This window comes from Empidonax traillii, unplaced genomic scaffold (assembly GCF_003031625.1).
Source record: "Empidonax traillii isolate 1590-97213 ecotype Southwest subspecies unplaced genomic scaffold, ASM303162v1 scaffold15:size5535645, whole genome shotgun sequence".
Lineage (NCBI taxonomy): Eukaryota > Metazoa > Chordata > Aves > Passeriformes > Tyrannidae > Empidonax > Empidonax traillii.
Genome location: NW_020955208.1, coordinates 1099562 through 1117196, shown reverse-complemented (window position 1 = coordinate 1117196; position 17635 = coordinate 1099562). Strand labels below are relative to the sequence as shown.

At 45.1% G+C, this 17635-nt stretch overlaps 1 protein-coding gene across 5 annotated transcripts in view; it reads left to right on the top strand.

Annotated features, from left to right (window-relative positions):
* The window catches only part of TESK2 (testis associated actin remodelling kinase 2), a 103641-nt gene that overhangs the window by 28725 nt on the left and 57281 nt on the right, over positions 1-17635 (top strand). For 2 of the 5 annotated variants that reach the window (XM_027893137.1, XM_027893106.1), the window contains exons 1-2: positions 4475-4588; positions 11580-11880. In XM_027893137.1, coding sequence (XP_027748938.1) covers positions 11662-11880 — 219 coding nt within the window. In that variant the 5' untranslated portion in view covers positions 4475-4588; positions 11580-11661. The other 3 variants (XM_027893130.1, XM_027893113.1, XM_027893121.1) reach the window with 3 other exon arrangements.

The following is a 17635-nucleotide window of genomic DNA, read 5'->3' as shown; positions in this document are numbered from 1 at the left end:
GTGGGACTGGTGACCCAAGGGCTAGGACATGGTCTGAGGGGCTCTCCCCAGGGATGGAGCTCCCCATGCACAGTGACACAGGGGTCAGTCCTAGCTCATTGTCCCGGTGCTTGCACAGCCTCACGGCTGGGAGAATGTCAGAGCAGGTTGGAGCGAGCCAGCCAGCTCTGTGCCACTCCATGCCCATGGGAGCACCAGGAGCTTGGCCACAGCCACGTCACAGCACTGTTTCAGGGTGGACAGGGTGTGAATTGAAGCCAAGGCAGCAGATGGGTACGATGAGCAGGCAGGGGAGCACGAGGCTGTGGCACCGGTCCCAGCACAGCAGCTGCCAATTTGGGCATATCCATCTGCCCCAGAACAAGCCCTCTCTGGTTGCCAAGGCAGGGTGTCTGGTGCCGTGCCAGCCTCCTGCCTGAGCTCTGCCCAGTCTCCTGGAAGAGGAATGTGGGAGATGCTCTGACATTCCCATGGTTGCCAGGTCCCCTGTTGGAGGTGTGTGGTGCTGTGTTTGGACTGACAAGGCAACATGGCTGTGAGCACAAGGACATGCTGGTGGTGAGAAAGAATGGTTAACCCACATCTTCATCAGCAGGCAGGAACATCCTTGTCCAGAGAACAGCGTGCAGGCAGCCCCTGTAGAGCCCTCCTCGCTGCCAGGAGCATGGGCATGGCATGACAAGGAGCAGGGGGTCCAAGCACAGCTCCCACTGTGTCTTCCCCTGCTCAGAGTGGTGGGAAATGCCCTCTCACCCATGAGCAAACTTCTCCCTGTTCTGCACAGGCCACCTGCAAGGATAGCTGAGGGAGGCACAGGTGAGAGGTTGTACCTTCCTCCACAGGGGAACCCATGATGATGCTTTTCAAAATCTAGGGCATTCGGTGCTTGACTGGAAGCCTAAAGGGATCATTTTTCATGGCTGTTCTGTTAAATGTCCATCTGGGACAGGGACTAGAAAAGGTACTACGTAGGCATTAGACCGGGGTAGATTCCTTGCATTCCCACTGGGATCCTTTCCTCTGTCTCCCATGACATGACTCCAGATCTCCACTGGGTTAAATCAGAGCAGAATTTGACCAATCCTATGCAAAGATGTTTTTCCTTGACAGGTTTCATTACATAAAGGATTTAATGGGTTAAATGACTAAAACGCCCAATCTCATCACTGTACTGTGAAGTCAAACCACTGTCTTGGTTCCTTGGGAGGGGGAGAGAGACAGTCCCTGTTGTGTGACACTAATTTTGGAGCCCACAGAGTCTCTCTGTTGGGGAAATCACCTACTCTGATCAGTGGAAGCAAATTTCCTCCTTGGGAAGGAGAAATCTCCCAAACTTCTCTCCTCCAGGGCATTTCCAAAGCCCAGAGGAAGGGAATTCCCCCTCCTGCCAGCTCTCACCCAACTTGTCTCATGTCTATTTTTATTGCCAGCCGTGGGTGAACCCTTTGCCAAACCGGTTAGATTTAAAAAGCCAGAGTGATCTGTCTGGCGGGGGGGAGAGCCAGTCTGAGAGCAGAGAGGAGCAAACCACAAGCCACAGGGCTGCTTTTTGGAGTGGCTGGCTTTGCATGGGGCAGCCCGGAGGCACCTGGGGCAGAGGGGAAATCCCGCCGTGAGCGCAGCTTCCCGCGGCATTTACGGGCTGCGCGACCTTTCTGGGAGTGCAGGGACAGATCGTTCACCGAGTGACATCTGCGAGAGTTTGGCTTTGATGAGTTCTCTTTGATGAGTCTTCTAATTGGGGATGTTCATTTCCCTCCCTCTGGGAAACAGAGGAAGGCTCCCAAACCCACTCCTCTGCAGATTTTGAGTCTGCAGATTTGCCCCGGTGCTTCTCCCACCTGCCATGGGGGGACAGGGGGACTTTGTGGGGTGAACTTCTGCTGTGATGTGTGTGTGCACACCCCGGCAAACCCCTGGTTTTCCGCTTTCCAAAGGTGGGATTTGCCGTTGAGACAAAGCCAAAGGAGGGGTCACAAGATGATCTTATTTTCCTCCCAAAGCAGGACTCACTGATGACACACGGTACAGGGCCTCTTGTGGTGTGACATGAAACGCAGCGTGGGTGTTCCCAGCTGAGATTCAGCTTTACTGAATCACTCTGGAATATTTTAATGATGTTATTTTCCACCAGCCCATGGGATAAGTGCTTATTCCTGGGTATTACCAGGAAGGTATTTGCAGGACAAAAGCAGGGATAACGTGTATCTTTTTTTGGGAGGAAGCAGAAAAAAGGTAAAATTTATTATGGGGAACAAGGGAAACAATTCATTTGCCTCAGTGCTGGGATCAGCTCCTAAAAAGAGAATTAATAAAACCTACCACCAGATGTCATCTTGAAGCCAACTAACAGCTCCCAAACCTGCAGGGACCGGGATACCCAAGGAACAGGGAGATTAATGGAGCAGGCACTGGGTTTTTTAGAAGGGCACAAGGCCACAGGGATCACTGCACCCTGACAGAGTGAAGGACCATGGAGTTGTTCCAGAGCTGGCTTTGTAAAAATCTTTTCCACTTGCTTGGATAAATCCCAGCAAAATGTAAAGCATTGAAATTTAACTTTAAGAATGTAAGTTGTAAAAAAAGAATCTTGCTGAAAAGCCCCATTTTGGAGCTCAGTTCTGCTGGAGTGTCAGAGAGCAGAAGACACTTACAGATCTGGGTAGTTCCATCTGCTTTGTCAATCATTAAAACATGATGGATACTATAATAATTTTTTAATGGCTTAATTACCAAAGCTTTGCTGAACCCTGTGTTTGAGCTGTCATTAGAGTAGGTGTTTGCATGTGGTTGATATTTAACATTTGGGAGTGTGGGAAAATTTCCTATGAAGGAAATCCAGATGGAAATTAAAAAACCCCAGACTTCCCCCCCTCCCAAAGTACTTTTAATCTGTTACCTGTGCAGAAATGATTATATTTTTTTGTAGTTAAACACACAGAGAAAGTTTCACAGCAGGTTTGGTTGAAATTCCAAGACTAAATTTAATGAAGACACTGGAGAATAGAAATTTTAATCCATCTGTGAGAATAAATCTCTACTCAGTATTAGAGGTGGTGTTAATGTTTCCAACATCCATCTCCCTCAAGCACGTTTTGGATCACGTTGAAAAAGATTGGATGTAAAATTAATGGCAAATGATAATGAGAAAACTTACTACTAATATGGCATGGGAAGGCTTAGGGTCCAAGACTGTTTTTAGTTACAACTCTGTTGGTTTGAACTGTTTGGGATTTGGTTATTCCAAGACTGTACAGCAAATGGACTTTGTTTGCTGAAGAGTTTCAGTTAAAATAGCTCAGCCTTTGCCAAAGATGAGGTCAGGGGAAAAAATCAGTCTCTAACCGGTGTAAAACAAAACCAAAACCCCCCTTACAGCGGTTTAATGAGATGTTCGAGTCCTGCCGTGCTTTGGAAAGCACTCTCGGGATTTGGCGCTGCGTCCCGGCGGGAAGAAAGGCATCTTTTCCTATCCCTGTTACAGGGCTGCCTACACGTGGGTAAATGATAATGTGAGAGATAACAGCTCGGATGTGAACGATCCCAGACCTATTTCAGCTTGGCAGCCGAACCCTCAGAGTATGAGAGACACACTGAGCAGGGAGCGGGCGGGCTGTGCCGTGATGATGCACACCAGGACCAGGGCAAGGGCTGGGCCGTGTGGGAAACAGCAGTGGGGGGGTAATTAGCGGTAACAGCGGCGGGGGTGCCGCCTCGGAGCCCCGTTGTGGTCACGGGGTGGGCGGCTGTTGCCGGGCCGGGTGTGAGGGGCGGGGGCGGGACGGGCGGCGGGTCTGAGGGATCCGCTCCCCCATCCCGCTGGCAGCCTCGGCCCCGCCGCCATCAACACGCGGCCATTGGCTCTGCCGCCCGTCCGTCACCGCCCCCTGCGCTGATTGGCTCGCTTTTAACCCGCCCCCGCAGCCTGGCCAATGAGAGCGAAGCACCTCTGGCAACGCCCCTCTCTTTCCTGCCACTGGTCGCGCTCGTCTCTCGGGATTTGTTGTCCCTCCTGCGGTTGGTCAGACGGCCTGTCCCTCAAGCGGCAACAACCAATCGAAAGGGTCCGCTCACGTGGACTACCTGCGAGACTCTCCGCCCGCCTCCCGTTTTCCCATTGGCCGAGAGTCTCCGTCCATCACGCTTTACCCAGCGTCGATTTGCTGTAGGGGAGGGGGCGGCTCGCGGCCGCGTCCCGCCCCCACGCGGTGGGCGGGGCCGGCCCTGAGGGGGCGGGACGGGGGCGGAGCCGGCGGTGGCGGCCCCGGGTCCCGCAGCCGGGCTGCTGCCTCACATGGGGACCCCGCGCCGGCCGCAGCGGCGGGGCCGACCCGCGCCGGGGCGCTGAGGGGCCGCGGCCACGGCGGGGATGCGGCCATGAGAGCCCGCGCCGCCCACGGGCCGTGCCGGCGCCGCCGCCGCCGCTCAGGTAACGGGCGGCGCGGGGGGCGGCGCGGGGCAGGTCCGAGCGGCGCGGGGGCGGTGAGGGCGGAGCGGGGCCGCTGCGGGGAAAGGGGCTCCGTGGCGGCCGGGGGGTCCCACTGTATTCCGCGCCGCGCTGAGGGGAGCGGGGCGTCCGGCCGAGCAGGTGCGCGGAGGGGCTGCGGGAACAGCCGGGACCCGCTCCGGGCGCAGGGGCTGCCTTGGGAAGGGTCGCTCTGCCGGAGGTGCGAGGGCTGGGCTCGGGCTTTGCTGTTGAGGTGCTGCCCCGTGAGATTCACGCGTTAGTGACGGGCTCGGGTGTTGGGTGTCTGTGCGCACACGAAGGGTGCCGTGTAAATGCTCCCGGTTCCTTCAGGGGTGGGAACTGCATTGGCTTCAAGTCCGGGGGACTTTCCACTTGGGTGTTCTGATAAGTGGCGCCGTGGTAGCTGAAAGCTGCGGATTCGAGAGTGCTGAATTGAATTTGTAGAGTACTGAGTTGAATTTTATTCGGTTTTGCGCCTTTCTGTTTGTCCCGCTAAAAACAGCTACAGCTGGTATTTAGGCTAGTTTATGAAAAGCCTTTGTGCTTCAACTAATTTTTTTTTTTGTTGTTCTTAATAGAGATCAGAGTTCCAGCGTACTTTATTGTCTGCAAAATCAACAGACTTACAGTTCCATGGACTTAATTAGGCAGTGGAATTTACAACCTAAGATAAGATTTTTTTTTTTATGAGAAACCCTGATCTGCCCTGTGGACCAGCCATAAACCTTTCCATTTAGTCATCATCTTTGGAAATCATTGTTGCATGCCAATAAAAATGTCATTTTCTGATCCTTGCAGTGTACAGCTGCAGACATGGCTGAGTAATTCCATTGTCCATTTGGGTTTGTCTTCATGTAAAGCTTGCATGCAAAACGAGTAGCTTGAACTGCAGGCAGAGAGGTGTGTTCCCTGTGCCTAGTGGCAAGTGTGTGTTCTCCTGTGTTTTTTTGGCTTGGAATTTCTTTAGTACCCTTTCATTAGGATGACCAGCTAGTCCTGAGAGCTGAGCAGGAGATGGGGACATAGCAATCCTTTCTCCAGTGCTTAATATTTTTGTGACTGTGGAAGGGCAGAGTTGGACCCGATGAGCTGTTCTGCTGGTATAGGCCTCCTGTAACCTGTTTATGCCCTCCAGTTCTAGATGTTTCCTTTTGCCAGTGTAATTCTTTATGCAAATGCTTTCACAAATTCATGAAAGAAATGCAGGGTTAAAGGAGGGGACTGTTGCCTCTGTGTCTGCTGCAGAAAAGAATGAAGCTTGTGGTTCACTTGCATCATAGGTTCCCTTTCTGTATTCTTCCTGCAGCAGACAACCACGCATTTGCACAATGGCAAAGCTCTTTATTGTATCCTTGCAGCCTGGTATCGTGCAGCCTGGCACAAAAACAAGTGCTTTGCTAGGCAAGATCAAAGAAGGTCAATGTTCATCATTATTTCTTTTTTTTTTTTAAAGCCCTTTTTCTCCTTATTAGTTCCCCAACGTCTTCATTTGAAGTTGTGTGTTTATCAGTAAGTCCATCTAATAATCGGCAACTGTATCACACTGGCTCCATCTGTTGTCTGTTGCCAAACCGTCTCTCTGCCTTAGACTGTAAGCCTCTTTTCGTATGATCCTGTCACTTTTTGTTAAGTTGAACACATTCCTGGTGGTGGCTAAGCCACTTTTTGGAATGACCGTCCTGAGGGTTGCACCGGAGAACTGGAACAGCTTTGGCAGCTGGGAGCGGGGTGAGTTGAGAGAACTTGGCTTTGGAAGGCTGACCTTGTGCACTCCGGGTCTGTGACTCTCCAGCTGTGTTTCCCGTGGTACCCAGGGAGCTCCAGGTTGATTTGTAAATACCTGCAGACTTCAATGCCTGCGATGCCTTCGTAACAAGGGGTTGGGGAAGCCCCGTTCTCGCTTCAGAAACGCGTCAATAGATTAGTGAGGAGTGCGTTGCTATTCTGTTTGTGCAGCCTGTACCTGAAGTAAACAGGGCCCTGGGTGTTTCACCCTAAGGTGAAACCAATAACGCAGTCTGGTGTTTGCTAAGGGTAGACTACAGAAGGTGCCTTAAATATCTGTGGAGATGATACTTTTAGCTGGAAAAACCCAAATCCTGACTGCCTTGTGTGATGGTGTATAAGTGTAAGATCGTGTCCAAGAAAGGTCAGTCAGGTAGGAAATTCAGCCTGCTTACTGTGTGTTCATCCTTCTTTCAGGCATTAGCATTCCCTTTCCTTGCCTTTGCTCTGCTGGATTGTCTCCCTGTCTGCACTGGAACAACAGAAAGTTGCTTCCCATCTCCTGTGAATCCCCCGGTGCTAAAAGAGCGGAGCCCTCAGCTGCAAACCTGGGCCCCAGAGAGGCTGAGGGGGAAATTCCTGGATTATTGAGATGTTACAATACCTGTTGGCATTAGAAGGCTTTGATTCCCTTTGTTTTTGTTAAGGGCTCAGGAAATGTCAGCCTGCTGACACCTGGGAGGCATGAGCAGCTTCTCAGTGTCTTTGCTGAGCTGTTTTGTTAAGCAAACACAATATATTAAAATTATCCATTTGAAGCAGCAGCTGTGTCTTGTAGATGATCTACTTGAGTGATTATTTAACTCTAAGGATGCTCTGTAACTAGGCTAGAGCCTGTCTGCACTGTGGATTGGAGTGACTAAAACCAGGCTGGGGGAGGAATGGATTGTTGCAAGGTCCTTCTGGAGAGGTTTAATTTTGTGTTATAATTGGACTCCAGAAAACGTTGGCCCTTATACTGTGGGCATGAGGACCAAGTGTTTGTTTGTGAGTTTTTAATATTCTCCCCCCAGTTTTATTTGCCTTCTAAATATGCCTATGCCAGAATTTATGCCTGTGCCTGATGAAAATATTTCTAAACCTACAACCTTGTCCCTGAGCTCTGCAGTAAGTTAATGGCAAGTCTCCCTTACTTGTTTCAGACTTGGCTACAGTCACAAAATAAATGACCTGTTTGTCTCAGCTCAGCCTCTCGTGGAGGTTTGTTTGCATTATAAAACCATGATGCAGTTCAGCAGACTTCCAGTTTCTGGAGTGGTGTAGTAGGGCTAATGCAGGTCTCTTCTGAGGAATGCCAGCCCTAATTTGTGGGAAGTTTATGCTCTGACAGTACTGGCTAGAGCTAGGAACTATGCTGAGCAGGGGAGATGAGATTAAAGCAAAACATTACCTAAATGGAAATAGAAAATACTGGTATTTCCCTGTTCAAGTGCAATGTTGTAACTGAGACTACAAAGTGAACCCAGAGACTTGTCCTGTACAGTAGTCAAAGAAGACTTGCAGGTTCAGGATGAGCTGGGCCCAACACAGGGCAAGCTTTGGTGCTTTAATGTTCCTCAGCTGTAAATATTTGATGTTGTCTTTCTCCCAAGGACAAGGAGCTAAGTTATGGACAAACTAAGGAACTTTCCCTCTGCTAGGGAAGCAGGTGACAGCAGCTGAGAACAAAACTGTTGAGTGCCTGGTTCTCTTTGCCTGTTTGGTTTGATTTCTTGTGTTTTGTTTTCAAATACTTTTTTTTCCCCTTTTTTTTATTTTTCTTTTCTCCAGGCTAATGACCTCACAGTCAATTCAGTTTTTGGAAGGTTTTGTTCTTCTCACTTTTTGAAGCCTTTCTGAAGTTTGCACAGGACTGTGGTGAAGTCTTCCCCCCTTCATATTGTTATTTTGTCCAGTGGCACTTGCCAGTGAAATTCCTTTAATTCCTTCATGTTTTTGTCGTACTGGCTGTCAAAGCTACGTCAGACTGCGAGTTTAAATAGTTAACTCTTGGCAAGTGACTTTTGTCAAAGCTTTGGCATCTTGTTCTTCAGAAAACCTTTTCAGATTAATAACACGCGTCCAGCAGATTTATTGCTCTCCAGGCCGAGTGCCCAGCGACAGCCTTTGGTGTCTAAAAATGGTTGTTGTTGTTAAGGCCATCTTTTAGGAAATTAGGAATTTGACATTTGAGTGCAAATATGCACATATTTATACAGATCCCAGGGACAGAAAACTGCTTAGCAATGAGTTGGAATATTTTTTTGGAGCGATCTTGTTTTATACCCCCAAGGCATTAAAGGGATGCTGCTTCAAGTTGAGGAGCCTTTGCCATTTTTATGTCTGTGAAGTATAAAGTGTTAAGAACTGGCTAACAGATGCCACCTGTTAGACCCTGATGCTTAGGGTATAACTTGATGTGACGTTGTGGGATTTCCATCTTTAAATAATTGCAGGTTCAGGCATTGGTTTTGAAAAGCAAACCTCTAATTAGCCAAATTAGTGCTGATAGTAGCTGTATTTATAGTAATTTCTGCGTTTAAAAAAAATCAATATATTCATGCAGCAAAGAAACTGATCTTATAATAATATTCATATGGATCTTTTTTTTCCTTCAAGGTGTGTTTTGGTCAGGCAAAAAATGAAAACATGACAGGGCATGAAACATGCTGAAATTTTGCTTTTCACTAATATAAGAAATAGGCTGAATAGGGCAGATATGCATTTTGAGAGGCGTATTTCTGAATTATTTTTGTCTTGGCAGAGTGGGGTGCATTTTTTTTGTGTAAAGATGTCAGAAAAATTGTGCTGAAAGCTGAGAATTTATTGGGAAATGTTTTTTAAAGTATTTAGTGTCTTTTTATTTTGTAACTGTCTATGGAGAACAACTTAAGAGTTTTTATGCTGAACCGTAGTATGAAAAAATCCCACCCAACAACCTTTTAGTTCGTTGGAGGATAGTCAGGATAGTCTTGGATTCTGTTCAGTGCACTTTAATTAACCATACAAGGTAGTAAATTAAAGTACCTCAGACTGACTTGACAGTCAATTAAACCTTGGTTGATTTCATTGAGAATGTGATCATTAGTGTAATTGGCCAAAATGACAGGAGGCCCACTTGGAAGTGCACCCACTTGAAATTTTCCTCTAATTCCGTGTATGCAATCCTGGGCAGGGGAAGAGGCAAGTGGAGCTCTCTCCTAATAATTTCCAAGAATTTCATGTGGCTGTCTGGAAATAAGGCAACCTCTAGCAGGCAAAAACGAAGGAATGGGTTACTTGGGAATCCAGATGGCAAAACCTTTTGGTATTTATACTGCGTGCCAGGGAGATTTTGTTTGTTAAATAGATTGAGAAACTATGTTGAGACTACCCTGTGTTAATGGGATCTGGATACTTGAGAGAGGGAGGCTTTTCCTCCTGTTTAATATCACTTATCTAACTTGGTATCTTCTTTCTAGTGAAGTCTGGTCAGTCTCCAAAGGTACTTGCATCTCCTGCTCCAGAAAAATAATTGTTAATTAATACCACGGTTTCTTCTGTCTATCCCTCTGCCACAGACAGTTCTTTCTTTATCCTCTTGAAAAGTAACCAAATGATAGTTTATCCCTTTCAAATCAAAAGGAATTATTTAAGCATGCCTTGGAAATTCCTGGGCACCTTGTCTATATAGCTGAGGAAGTTCTCTGGGTTATTTTTCCCAGCTGAGGAGATGTAACGGGTTTTACCATCCCGTGGTGCTTCTGTGCCCTTTCCAGACCGTCAGGGCTCCTGGGACAAGAACACAGGGTCAGAAAGTGCAGGAAACTCAGGCATGTGGGAGCCTGCATTCAAAATTCTGTAGGAATACCGTGATGTGGCACTTGATAGAGATGAAATTTTTCATAATCAGGCCCTGGTAAGTAACTGTCTTATACCCACCAGCATCCATTTAGAGAGGTGTTAAGATGTCTGAAATGAACACCCTTCGATTTTGGAGAGGAACAACCTCAAATTCATTCCAAGCAGTTCAACAGAGCTGATTTCTGTGTGTTTGCCTGCTGTGTTGGCACGGAGCATCTCTAAAAAAATAGGCTGCATACAAAACATGGGTGCAGCAACACTGCTGTATATTCAGGGAACAGCTGCTGTGCCTGTTTTTGAGATGCTTTTCAAATTTAGTGCATTGTTCAGGTTCTGTACATCTGTGTAAATAGAAGTGTAATTGCCTGCTCTGTGGTTATTTCGTCCACCTTTATTTATTTATTTATGTATTTTATTGTTTCTCTCCGGTTTTTCATTCACCCTCAAGGGGAGAGGGAAGAGAAGAATCTCTTTGTGACTGTTCACTTTGTTCAGGCTTGTAGGGGCTCACCAAATTGCTGTAAATGAACAGTTAAGTTTGGAAAAGACAAATAACCTCCTAAGTCTAAGGTTAAAGAGGAAAAAAAAAAAGGCAGGCCAACCACCTATCAAGTTTGCCGGTCCAAGCTGAATTTGATGGGCTCCAGAGTCACCCTGTTTACTTCATCATCCTCTTAAAAAGAAAAATAAAATTGTTGGTCCCTCCTCCATTTATTTTTTTTTGTTCCCTTTCTCATACTTGGCAAAGGTAACTTGTTTCCTGTGTTTTCAGTTGAACCGAAATTAATATAGCTTTAAAAAGTATGTTTGTGGGGAGAATTCGGGCAGTTTCTTAGAAGAATACCTTAGTTTTGTAGCAGGATTGTAGGTATTTTTATAAATTTGGGGTCTGGGTCTTCAGTGGGTATAAACTTGTATTCCTACCAGGTAAGGAATTAGTCTTGGAACACTCGTAAGGGGAAGTTTTAAAAACAAAGGTTTCGGTGCTTCAGCTGATAATTTTCCTTATGACAACTGAAAGCTGATCTGTTTTTTTATAATTAGGGATCCTTTGTTCAGTCCCGAAAGTGAAATTGTTTCTTGCGATAGCAGTAGATTGGTCACCAACTGCAACTGAAGTAGAATAAAATGTTACGTTTTGTGGGTTTCCTCCTGCTTAGTTGCTTGCTTTAGCAACCAGAACTTCAGTAAAAAAAAAAAGGGATAGGGGAAAGAGAGTGAAAATTGTTTGTTACCGGTTAAATTTTGAGTTCCAACCCTATTCATCTCTGAATAGGCAGAGCATAGTGTATTTCCATGAATCTAAAGGACAAGTTCATTAGATTGCAGTTGTTGTGTGGTGGTTTTGGTGGCTTGGTTTTTCTTCTTTGTTTATTTTGTGCCTCTACCTGGATATCTTCTTGCTTTTCTTATTCCCTTAAACTGGTGCAAGCTTTGTTGGGAGTCCCACCAGACTTCTTAAACACGTTCACAATGATGGCAATCTCAATTTCTTGTGTTTTAGGATCCAGCAAGAGTAGAGAAGACAGCACATTACCTAAGATGTGAGAAGTCCTCCCGTAGTGAAATCAACCCTTGTTTCCAAAATGGACCGGAGTAAGCGGAATTCCATCGCGGGATTTCCACCACGCCTGGAGCGCGCGGAAGACTTCGATGGTGGCACTGGAGAAGGGACTGCATCCCAGATAGGGAGAGTCTGTACCTCTTCATACAGAGCCCTGATAAGTGCCTTTTCCAGACTTACTCGTCTCGATGACTTCACATGTGAGAAAATCGGCTCTGGTTTCTTCTCTGAGGTGTTCAAGGTGTGTGTTTATTTATTTTTTTTCCCCCCCTCTCTTCATGTTGGTTGCTTCATGTTTGAGGAGGAGAGTGTATCAGAGTGTCAGCTGAAGGAGTGGTGAAGAACCTTCAGGTCCCAAACATTTCTTCTGTCACCCTTCCAGCTGTTTTTATGTCACTTGTAATTTATTTGGCGAGTTACAGAGCTATTTGGGAGAAACAGGACAAGCTAAAAAGAACTGGTTTATTTTGGGACCTCTGTCGTGTATTTTTGCATTCATGTAGTGTTTTAAACACTGATAGCTATCGATTCCTCTATATGTAAGTGTAAATGTCTTCAATTTAGCTAGTTTATTGGTTTTGTGGGATGATGCACATTCCTTTGGCAGTCTTTGCCTCTCAGCACCAGATGCATGTGTTGGGGAGATTCACACATGGTTCCTGAATTTGAAACCACGGCATTTATTGCACTGAAATACAATTAGCTGCTCTTCTGTTTCCTTTGCTGCTTGTTATTTACTTCTAACTCAAGCAGGGATTGGTTTGATGTGAGTAATATGAATGAGAAAGTCTGATGTTGTCAGTGACTTGCTGCTATGAATGTGGGACGTGGACAAGATCTTTCTAAAGCAATCTGTCAAACTATACAGGCACCCCCAGTTTTGCAGTGCTGGTGGTTCTGCTGCTCTGACTGTTCTGGGGAGGTTTATTGTGGAAGAACAGGACATTGAGTTGACCTCCAGGCTTTCAGGCAGGCAGAAAGATAATTTGCTTCCTTGTCCTAGTCCCTGGCTTTACGTGAAGTTGCCTTCCATGTTATTTTTATTTCTGGGAAATGCCAGAAAACTTTATATTACAATATATTATGTCCATTCCATGACACCTCATGCGGGTTTTTCTTTTCTTTAAGCTAAACCCAAAAACTTTTTATGCAATTTTATTGCTGTAAATAGATGCCTGAATTAGAAAAAGAAAATTATTTTAAAGTTGCTTTAATACCCAAAAGCATTCAGATCTCCATGCATATGTTGGCTCTTGTGTAAAGGCAAGTCACTCCGCAGAAGTTTTTCTGTTTAGCTAGATATATGAAATTTTACTTTTCACTCACACAAGTTTTTCATTCTTTCAAATGGGTAGACATGAAGAATTTTATTTGAGGTGTGTAGGAGACTCGGTACAGATAATTTCTTTATAAAGCCAGCTTGTGTAACAACTGAAAACAAGGGCTTGCTTGACAGATGTTTGTTTGGGGCTTTTTGTTTGTTTGGGGGTCTGCACTCGCTGGCGTTGCTCTGGGAGCAGTGCAGGTGGTCTCAGTATCTGGTGCCTGTTTTCCCAGAAACAACCGCAGTCCTCCTGCAGGGAGTCAGTGAGTGCTAAAACCTTTTCTTTCTCCTCAGTTTCGACCAAAGTGTCTCTCCAATTTTGGCCCAGAGGGGTGAGATGCGTTGTGACCTTATCGTAGGTGCAGTTCCAAGCTCACTTAAGCAGGTGTCTGTTCTGGTGCTTTATCAGCCTGACCACCTCTGTCATTAATCCTGCTCTGCTGATGATCAGATTTCACGCAAGAACCTTGATGTGCTTCCAGGAAGGAGAGCCTCGTGGTTTGCCACAGTTGCATTTCAGGCTGGTCTGCAGCTCCCAGCTAAATGATTGAACTTGGGGAAAATCCAGGCTAGTTCTAGACTTAGCTGTGTAACTAACTTTACAAGTGCAATGAAGCCTTCCCTTCAAAAGTGTCTCAAAAAAACCCCCCCATGTCTCCAGAGCTTTTTCAGTAATGTATTTGTCTGTTGTTTTGTGAGTATCATACAGTGGGTTCACTTTGATTTAGCAAAGAATGCTTGGCCTGTTTTGAGGGTTTGGAATTTTTGTTTTGCTCTGTAACTGACAATTGTTGTCAGTGATTTCTTCCCCTCCATCCTTTTCTGTGGAAACTCCATTTAAAGTAGTTTGTTGCACTGGATAGAGGTTGCCTTCTCTTAACTTGTTACAGCTCAGATGTTTATGTTAATGGTCATATGTGCTGTGAATGATCTCTTAGCATTTCTGCTGCACCTTTATTCATAAACAAATTGAACTTTGTGGTTTATTCAGCATGGAGTATGAAACCTGCATTTTGATTTTGTTAGCCATCACTATAACACTTCAAATTCATGTTCACTCAAATATCAGGTGTTACAGAAACTAGTTTAGAAAAACTGAATTTTGTCAAAATATTAGCAAACTAGTTTGAATCAGTTAATGAAATACTTTCTTAATAATGGCTGGGCAAAGGTGAATATAAGATGCATAAGACACAATGCAAAACAAATGCCTTTTAGATCTGAAATACCAAGCAGCTGAGTATGGGTGCCTCCAAAGAAATATTTATTTATGAAGATGTCTAGAGAGGTGCGTTGAAGCCGTACGAGAAACAAGACACGATGAGTCATAGTGGTGATGTGACATGGAAACCCTTGAGAAAAGATAGGTGGAAATGCCAGTGCCATTTGGTGATGTATGGACTCCACACATAATGAAACTGGCACTGAGAGGGTGCAAGTTCAAGTACAAATACAAAGAGAGGGCATCAGTACTTTTGGATGACTTAATGAGGTGGGTGGTGTCTGCTAAAGGGTCACTCTCCTCAGGGTGTTCCCGCTGTGTGTGCTTGTACTGTGAGCCCTCTATTTGAATACTCAGGAATGATAGTCCTCCATTCATTAGTCAGTTGTTAGTCTTTACTTGTGTGGTCAAATTTATGTTCTCCACGTTTCAAAAGTGCTGAGTGATCAGGGAAGGTGTGCCTGTCCAAATACGGACCTTGTACCTGGGGCTGGGATCCTGTTTCTCCTATTTATTTAATGTCTTCGAGGTGCTTTAAAGATAAGCAGCATCCAGCTGTCTAATGTGAAAGGAGAAACGGGGCTGATGTGGAGGTGTGGTGTGCTTGGGAGTACTGTGAAGAATACATTTTATATATATATATGTATATATATATATATTTCTTAAGTACTTGTACCCAGGATAAAACTGGTAGTTCTGTTTCTTCTAACATACAAAACATAAATGATACCAGATAGTGGTAGATTTACAGCACTGTGTCTCATGGGCACACTGTCAGCTGGTGGGCTTGCTCTCTGGAACATCTTTGACTGTGGTAGAGCTGTTGGAGAGATATTACTGAGCTGCCTTTCCCAGAGTGACTCAGTGAGAGGTTTGGGGGTTTTTTTTTGTACTTTATGACTTTTAGTGGTTGTAGTGGGTTGTGGCACTGTCAGATGCCTGACAGTGTATATTGCTGTTTTAAAACAAGTATGCATTTTGCTTAATTAATCTTATCATTTAAAATTAATGTAAAGTAAGGAAGGGATGTCACAAGAACTGCTACAATATCCTTAGCTAAGCCAGGCATAAGCATTTGTGATCTGTTCTTGGCAGCTACTTTTGGCTTGTACCTTATACTTACATTATATAAGATTCTACAACCTTCTTTGGTGTATCCAGGCCATAATTTATTATTTTTAAGGGATCCTTTTATAGCTAGAACCTCCCAGTTTGAGTTGTTTCTACAGCTGGTCCTTCCTATTTGCTTATTGACTCTACTAGTAAGTCATTACTGACAGAGGGTTCTGTTTTCCTGTGGCATTTAGTCATAAGAGTGAAATGCCTGTGAATGTGTGGAAGGAAGGAAGGAGATATTTGAGTAGTTATATAAATGAACTTACACAGAAGGCAATGCCAGTTCAGATCCAAAGGAGGGGATGAGTGCAAAAAGGAGATGGAAAAGGTGGAGAGAAAAAGGCAATAGAATCTTGATTGAAGGTGAGGGAGCTGCTGCTTGGTTTTCAACCCATGCTCAGCAAATCCCACCGGAGGAGGTGTTGGAAACCAGTGTCTCAGAACTTGCAGACAGTGCTTTCCAGGCCTGGAATCTTATATTAACTTTGGTTTTATCAGATAAACAGGTGCTGCAATATTTGAATTATCCAAATGTTTTAAATCTCAGTGTGAATCTGGGCATTGTTGCTGGTCTTTGCAGAATGGCCAAGGTTAGAACTGGAACAGATCTTCCTCCTGCAGGGCAGGGCCTCAACACTCTCCCAGGGCTCTACAAGCCAGTTTTTACTTTCTCCTCTGTGTGTGTCTGTTTGCTGCACAAAGAGGATATCAGTCTTGAAGACTGTCAAGCCAGTACCTTCCCTGCTGAATTATTTTAAGGAGGAAGGGGTTAATTGTCAGTATAAATCAAGGAGATTCTGGGCACTTCAATCGGAGGCAAACTTTTCCTAATCTCTCATATCCTTTTGATTATTATTTCAAAACTCTCAGCATAAACTGATAACAGGAAGAAGTTTCTTTTTTTATTAACACCAAACTAAGAGATGAATTTGACTCTTAATACATCTCTGGATTTTGCTTTTTAACAGTTTCATTGCTTTGTCACCGGACTTCAGGCCAACATTCTTCAAGGTGACATTAATATCCTCATAAAAATAACCTAATTAGGCAGAAAGCTTGTGTAGGGGAAGATAGGAAGCCTAATTGTGTGTAGGTGATTTTCTTTAAAGGAACTGTTGTATATGAGATTTGGTGTTGTTGGAACCATAGTTGGTTAATGCTGTGTGTGTATCATGTCCCTGGACTTATAATGCAGTAACAAGAGTTTTCCTCTTGCCGGTCTGGTTACTGTTTAGGCCTTCCTACCACGCTGTTACAGCTTTTGTGCCTTATTTTGCTTTGTAGGTTTGTGGAGTTAAAAGCACAGGGTGGGGAAAAGGCTTCAATGTCCCCTTGCTCTTCATCCTTTTGTCCCAGGGCAAGAGCAACTTTATCTGTTATTCTTTGTGGACAACCCCTCAAACCTATTCTTTAAATTTTATAGGAGAGACTGCAGTGGGAGATACCCACTCCCAGGTATCTCTGGCAAATCAGTTTTATTGAGCAAGAGAGAGGTGGTTGCATCATAATCACACTGGACTGAAAAGCCTCCAGTGATAAATTAGGCTGCTCTCATTTCCTGTGGAAATGATGGACATGGACAGTCCCTTTACCTGCTTGAGCTGGAAGGGCAGAATCTTCTTGCAAAGTGATGGTAAAAATCGAATGGGCAAGTGAGAAAACATCTGGAATATTCTCCTTCCATCATCTGTAAATGCTTTCCTCATTCCTTCTCCATCTACACAGTGGCAGGAATCATCCTTGTAGGGTGGAAAAGGATGAGGAAATGAGTAAGTGGATCACCCTACCTCTTGGTTATGCAGATCTAATATTTGATCTTGTGGGCATGGGGAATATCCTTGTGACTGACGAGTGACACCCAATTGACCAGAGCATATCCTCCCTCACCCAGGTGTGGGGCACTGCTCCTCTCCCGCTGTGGGATAGAGCCATTGGAGTTGTCCCTGCCCTCCCTGTGTGACATGATGCCTGTTTAGAAAGACAGCAAGTCTTCTTGTCCATGTGTGCCTTTTGGTCTCATTTTTAGGCTGAAAATCTTTCCCTTTTGGCTAGTGGGTGAAACTCTTTCACCTTGCTCAAGATGACAGAAGTGAGATATTTGAGGCTTAGGGTCTCTCCTGTGAACTTACAGTGTTAAACTGCTAATTGTTTGGGAACACAGTCACTTTGGGTATTATGTAAACTGGCCAAGAAGAACAGAATAATTCTGAAACTTCATTTCAAGCTCCAGAGTTGTATCAGCGAGGTGGTTCTGATTTGCCTCTCTACTCTGATTCTTGTCAGGAGTAGGAAGAAGCACCATTCTGGAACTGAGATGAGGCATAAATCCTGAGG